The 7,133-nt window shown below is 32.4% G+C and overlaps 1 protein-coding gene across 1 annotated transcript; it reads right to left on the bottom strand.

The window, feature by feature from the left end:
* Positions 1-420: 420 nt before the first annotated feature.
* LOC124233355 (complement factor H-like) lies at positions 421-3,384 on the bottom strand. Its single transcript, XM_046650500.1, has 4 exons — positions 3,172-3,384; positions 2,486-2,695; positions 1,377-1,550; positions 421-665 (listed from the first exon to the last, which is right to left on the bottom strand). The coding sequence occupies exons 1-4, from the start codon at positions 3,344-3,346 to the stop codon at positions 436-438; spliced, it is 789 nt and encodes a 262-aa protein (XP_046506456.1). The 5' UTR covers positions 3,347-3,384; the 3' UTR covers positions 421-435.
* Positions 3,385-7,133: the final 3,749 nt, after the last annotated feature.

The following is a 7,133-nucleotide window of genomic DNA, read 5'->3' as shown; positions in this document are numbered from 1 at the left end:
TAGAAAAACAACAGAAAAATAACTGTATGATTTATAAAAACACTATTCAATGACTTTTGGGGGGCAAATGCTTAAGGATACTACAATGAGTCATGTGTAATTTATCAGTGAGATTCAGGTAGATATAATGTATAATTGGCTATGGCAACGGTTCCTAACCCAAAGTGTGCATGGAGCCCCTTGACCCCAGAGTTTGTGATTCAACAGGTCTGACTACGCCTGTGAGTTTGCATTTGCACTTCCAACAATTTCCCAGAAGATGCTGATGCTGCTCTTCCAGGGACCGCACGTGGAGAACTACTGAGCTGTAAGACTAACTATTGAGTACACAATTCCATCCTTTGACGTTAAGGCATAAACCTTCTTTGGCCTGAAATCCCAGCCTGAAAAAATAATCTACGTCCACTTTATGATGATGCTAGAGGGAATTCTATATTATTTTACTTCAGGCACTTTCATAAATAAATTTAAAAATTTCATCGAAATGCCTCTGCATGTTGGCCTTCCTATCCATTTGCCGTTAACACACTGGACAAAACTGGATCCATCCAATTGGTAATATTCTGGACATTTATAAGCCACTTGTTCTCCTGACCTATATGATTCCTTTTTCTGGCCTATGAGTATGACATCATTAAAGATGGGTAAGCTAAGACAATCCGTTTCTGAAACAAAAATAAATGTACTTGTTCAGTAAATCATTAAAAATATATAAAGGCCAATAATTATTCTAGAGTAATAGTTAGCTACATATAAAACCAAAGAATGCTGCACAATATTTTTCTTCACTTGAAAAAAAAAACGTTAGCAGTTTTGACTTAATTACATTGAATGGTTCTTCATTCATCAAAAGTATAACATTGAAATAGTGATTTTGAAACTATGAAGAGATATGGACACATGTAATGCTTGAGACCATACTTCTTACATTTGAATTCTTATTTGCCCATAGAGGCCACTGGCATTTTGGACATATTTCTACCTTGTGCTTCCATCAAAATCTGTTAAGACTAATTATGTCAAATATCTTAGAAAATTCTATATTTATAAGGAGATAACTGGAAAAGTAACAGTAAGTAGAATAATAATGAGACTGATCAGCAGGGGCCAGCTGTGATACAGGAACAGAAATGAAAAGTCTGAGAATGTAGATCAGAGATGTCACAAGCACACACAAGAGGACGTGAGAATGAAATAATTTGGCTCATGTTGTCAAACTCTTCTTATTACCTGGATTATTCATCTCTACCAGAATCCAGATCTTTCCAGAGATACCTTATTAAGTTCATAATTACTCCTTAGTTTCATATTTGTACCATTTATGTTCTAAATTAAAGATATTTGTCAGTTTTACGATAAAATGAAATGCACTATACTTATGCATGGTGGCGGATCAGACCATTTTCCTCCTAAACATCTTATAGATGCAGGTCCGTCAATCCCAAAACCTTCGGTACAGCTGTACATCACTTCTTCTCCATATTGGTAACTGTCTAACTTGTGAGATAGAACACCGTGTGGAATCAATGCTGGTGGTTCACAAGGAATTCCTTTAAAAAAAAATAAAAGAAATGAAAGAATGACTCCATGTTTCACTAACTTTTTATGTACCAGTTATTTTTTTTTAAAGATTTTATTTTTTCCTTTTTCTCCCCAAAGCCCCCCAGTACATAGTTGTATATTCTTCTTTGTGGGTCTTTCTAGTTGTGGCATATGGGACGCTGCCTCAGCGTGGTCTGATGAGCAGTGCCATGTCCGAGCCCAGGATTCGAACCAACAAAACACTGGGCCGCCTGCAGTGGAGCGCGCGAACTTAACCACTCGGCCATGGGGCCAGCCCCTATGTACCAGTTATTATATGTGGTAGTTTTAATTTACAAGACATGATCACACAGGAGCTACCATCACATTACAGAGAAGATGCACAAATCTTTCCTGAAACTACCGTTCTGGGGTGTGTCCAGCTGTCAACTTGAGCAAGAACTTGAAACTAAAAGTGTCAATATATGTACGAAAGACTATCAATGCTTCTCTAACCAATCGTGAATAATAAAAGCAAACAAATTGAGAATTAATCCTCTTCAAAAAAGTACTATTTACCGTAAGAAATCAGAAGGGATGTTGTAGGGAGAACATAAGAAATTTTTTTTAAAACCTGGAGGCAAAGCAAACACTATAACTTACCTGAATAGGTAAGAATATGAGTAGGTATAACAATACATAGATAGGTTTAATTTCACTATGCATCCATTTTTAATACCAAAAAAGCCAGAATTAAAAGTGATTTAACAGCGAACCAATGAAATTAACAGAAATAAGGCTGATTTGATTATGCAAAAATTATTTGGTAAAAGATAGATAAATGTATAAATGATTTTGCATATTTAGAAATCGAAAGGATTCTGGCTCATGACAGAATTTGACAACCGATTATTTTTAATGAATTCTTCTGAAAATAGGATTTCAGTTTGTGTACTGTCCTTACCTACACACTGAGGTGGAGAACTCCATTTTCCCATGTTGCAGGTTATCCCATTGCCTTCAGACAACCTGAAACCATCTTCACAAATATAACTTAATCTGGTGCCATGTGCATAACGCTTGGGTTCAGATCTCTTTTTCCTTTCTTCTGTAGATTTAGATGATTCAATGGTACCATGTTCTATACGAGGCGGTTGAGAGCATGGTGTTTTTTCTATATGAAGAAAAGAGATCAAGGAGTCAACCACAAATATAATGTTTAAATTGCCAAAGAAAGTCAAATGCTCTTTGGGGCTTTATAATAAGGATAATTTGAACAAATTAAATTATTTAAAAACTGAAAAACATTTGAAACTTGCAAGGGTGTAAGTCTCCATAAAAATCTATGCTACAGTCCACTTCTTCAATGTGTCCCTTGATTCTTGTCCTGTTCATCCTGAGGAGTAAAATAGGCCTGAACAGAAATTTTATCCAGTATTTACACAGTAATCCAAAGTTTTTGTCTGTATTCTTTTCACATTAGAAGTGAAAGAATGCTGATTGCTTTGTATACCTAGATTGTAATTCACTGTTTCAAGATAAAGTGGAATAGATACAGAGAAGGGCCTTCATCTTGTTCATCTACACAAAACACAGAGGAGTATCAGCTTATTTGAGAGAATGTCATGAAACAGGTTACACACGACTGACCCACACAGCGTGGTATTGACTGCCATCTGCCGTCTTTGCACACGATTTCTTCTCCTCTCTGGATTAGATACTCTTCTTTACAGAGAATAGATATTTTTTCTCCATCCTGATAATTCACTGTAGTTGTCATATCTTGAGCATTGGGAATCTGAGGTGGAGGTGGGCACAATTGCATTTGTACTTCTAAAAAGATTAAATTTAGATTTCTTGATTAAAAATCTTAAGTTAAAAATATTAACAAGATAATTCAGTAAATACGAAACTCAATAATAATGCACCATAAATGATCAACTAATAATGTTGTAATCTATGCTTCAATATGTTTACCTTTCAGCTTGGATAGCCCTTTAATCTACCAGGTTTGCTTTATATTCTCATGGTCTTCCTTGGAGTTTCTTCCTTTTATTCTTTCTATGATCAATCCTGCATAAGTTATGTAAAACCTAGTTTGATTACTTTTAACAATTAGGTGGTTGTAACTTAATTACTCATTCAATACTAAGCACTAAATAAAGACTGATAATGGGATCTTTTTATGGATATTGGTGATCAAATATTTTGTGATTAGATTAAAACCCTGGAAAGATGTTCTACCAATGGAGGCTGATTAACCAGAGGAAGAATCACATTTAGTTAGTGATCAATTAATTTGATAGAGCTTCTTGGCCTAGATAAGAAGTAGACATGTTCACTAGTGGTTTATAGTGCGCTGTTAAAAGTTCAAAACTCCCCTGGAGGTACTGTTTACCAGCTTGCCTACATTGTTAAGGGATATAGAGATGGATGTAATGTACCCAGTTGAACAGATTAGATGGCTTGGCTACAGTTACCTAACAAGTAGGTTATAAAATATCCCTTTGTAAACTTTTGTCTTAGCGCCCATAAAACTGAGATACCTCAGATGTATCTTGGCAGTTCCTAATCTGAAGACAAAGCACGTCTTGTTCAAACAAGGGAAGACTCTGGATGACTATCCCTGGAAGCTTTATGATCTCTCTACAATTTATTACTTTCACTTTCTCTTGTCATACTGTGTTTTTATTTCAATAAAGATAATGAATTTCAAAATAATGAAAACATTGATGAAAGAATGAAATATTGATGAAATGATAAAATTTCATGCTGTATCTTTATTTCATTATGCAAGGATATACTGGGAAGTCTTGTAAATCCTTTCAATTGTGCAACATTTCCTATTCACATCAGGCAAATAATTGACTGAATACACTTCATTCAGGCTTACTAAGATTATCAGAAATATTGCCATATTTCTCTCAAGTCAATAGGACTATTTTATATTCTATCAAAAACATTTTCTCATATATCTATTTTAAATATTTTGGCATTATTTTCTTTATATTCTCAAGGATTTATTTTCTTCTGTATCTAAGATTTAGCTATCTTTGTCTGGAGAATCTTAGGTTGAACTTCTTGATAAGTTTTTGCCAAAGATTGGTCCATGTACTCAATTTCCCTAAAAGCTGAATTGTTATTCTGCAAATCAACTCTTTATGCATTTTCAAGTTTCTCCTAATAATCTTTGATATTCTTTGGGTTTATATTCTTTTCTAACTTCTAGATTGTAATACTTATTGCTTTTATTTTGTTCTTAATTTTATAATGCATGTTTTAAAGCTATAAATATCTGCCTTTGCTGTATCCCATAGAGTTCAATGTGTAGTGCTACCATTGCCATTTTATTTAAAAGATTTTCTGTTGGTTAATCATTGATAAAGGGTAATCTTTTTATTTTCCAGATTTTTAAGATGGACGAATAAGGTATGTAGCTAGTTCTTATTTATTTTATTTTTGCTTTTAATTTAGAGAGACTGGTTTGAGGACACTAATTATTTGAAATCCATTGGGAATTCTTTTATCACATGGAAATAATTAATTGTTTTAAAATAATTGACTATTAAAGTAAAATAATATAGACCTCAAGACAAGCAGTATTACAAAAATAGTCAATAAATATTTGATCATTATAAAAATGGTAATTCACAAGGACAGATTGATCATAAAGTTATATGTATCTAAAAAGTGCATTAAATACATGGAGCAAAGATGGACAGAACGAAAGGAAGAAATATGCAAATCCACCATCCTGGTTAGCAACACTGAGAGTCTTCTTTCTCTGACTGATAAACAACCAGACAAAAAAGTTTAAAAAGACATACATAAATTAGAAGAACACCATGAACCACTTTAAACTGATCAAATAACAAGAGTATGCATAGATTTTCATATTAAAATATTTTTTCAACACTTTCCATGCAACGTTTTTCAACATTGCAAAGATTGAAAATATGCCATGTGACAAAAAAAGCATGAATACATTTCAAAATATTGAAATCTTTTACAGTAAGTTCTGTGACAATAGAATTAGATTAGAGATAAATAAATCAATTATCTACGCAAACATTCATGATACTCATTAAATTGTATACATTAAATATGTGCACTTCTTTATATAATGACCATAACACAATACATCGTTAAAAGGTAATAAATTATTTAGAAAAACATAAATATTTGGAAATTAAAGAACAAACTTCTAAATAACTGACAAGACTAAGAAAAAATCAAAAGGAATGTCAGAAAATATTACATACAGAATTAAATGAAAATAAAATGAATAAAAAGTTTTTTGAGACAGCTAAATCAGTATTTAGAAAGAAAAGTGTAGTTTTAAAGTTTATACTTAAAAAGTAGGAGAGTTTAAAACCACGTTTTCATTTTCTACTTGAGAAATGAGAAAAAGAGTACATTAAAATCAAAGTGACAAGAAGGAAGGAAACAGTAATTCCATAGAACAGGAAACAGAGAAAATTAAGACAAAGAGAAAACAGAGGAAATTAATAGAGCTACAAGAGTGAATGTTAATAAAGCTAAAAAATAGAAAAGAGAGCAAATTAAGAGTGTTAAAATTGGTGATTTGAAAATATTAATGGAAAAAAACCTTAGGAAGAATGATTAAGATAAAAAAGAGAAACAAATGTCAATATCAAGAAGGAAAGAAGTGATATCACCTAAGAGACTATAGAATTAAAATAAAAATAAAATATTAAGTGGCTAGTAGAAACAATTGTATACAAACAAATTTGATAAATTAGATTAAACAGAGATATTTATTGAAAAATATGACTTCCTTACATTTGGACCAAAGACAATATAGAAAATATGAATAGCCCACTACCTATTAAATAAATTAAATTCTTCATCAGGAAAACCTTCCAAAAAAACAATCTACATATCAGATGACTTCACAGGTGAATTCTATCCATCATTTAAGGAAGAAATAATACAACAATAATACAGATAATACTCTTGCATATGTATGTTCAGAAAACAGAAGAGCAGAGAACTCTTCTCAATTTGTTTCATGAGGACACAAAATCCCTGATGACAAAACCTGGCAGAGACATTTCCAAAAGAAATAACTACAGATTAATATCCCCCGTGAACATAGATGCAAGAACACTTAAAAATATATGAGCAAACCAAGTACGTGAAAATAGAGAGAGTATAATATATCACCACCAAGGAGAGGTAACTCTAGGAATGAGAGATTTGTTCAACATTCAAAAATTTATATATGCCATGCGCTACATTAACAAAATTAAGAAAGTCATGTTACCAAATCAATAGATGCATAAAAGTCATTTAAAAACATTCAACCATGGTTAATGATACAATTTCTCACTCAGCTAAGTCGGAACAGAAGGATATTCCCTTAATCTCATACAGGGCATCTACAAAAATCCTACACTGACATTATAGTTATAGTAAAACATTGAATACGCTCTCCCAATGGTCAAGCATAAGACAAAGACATTTGTTCTCCTCACTTCCTTTCAACAGTTTCCTTGAGGTCCTAGTTAGTGCAACAAGATAAGAAAATAAACAAAAAATAAAAATAGACCAGCAGAAATAAAATCTTGTATTTGCAATCATATAGTTGT

The sequence above is a fragment of the Equus quagga genome, unplaced genomic scaffold, assembly GCF_021613505.1.
Source record: "Equus quagga isolate Etosha38 unplaced genomic scaffold, UCLA_HA_Equagga_1.0 198315_RagTag, whole genome shotgun sequence".
Lineage (NCBI taxonomy): Eukaryota > Metazoa > Chordata > Mammalia > Perissodactyla > Equidae > Equus > Equus quagga.
This window is presented reverse-complemented; position numbering and strand designations above follow the sequence as displayed.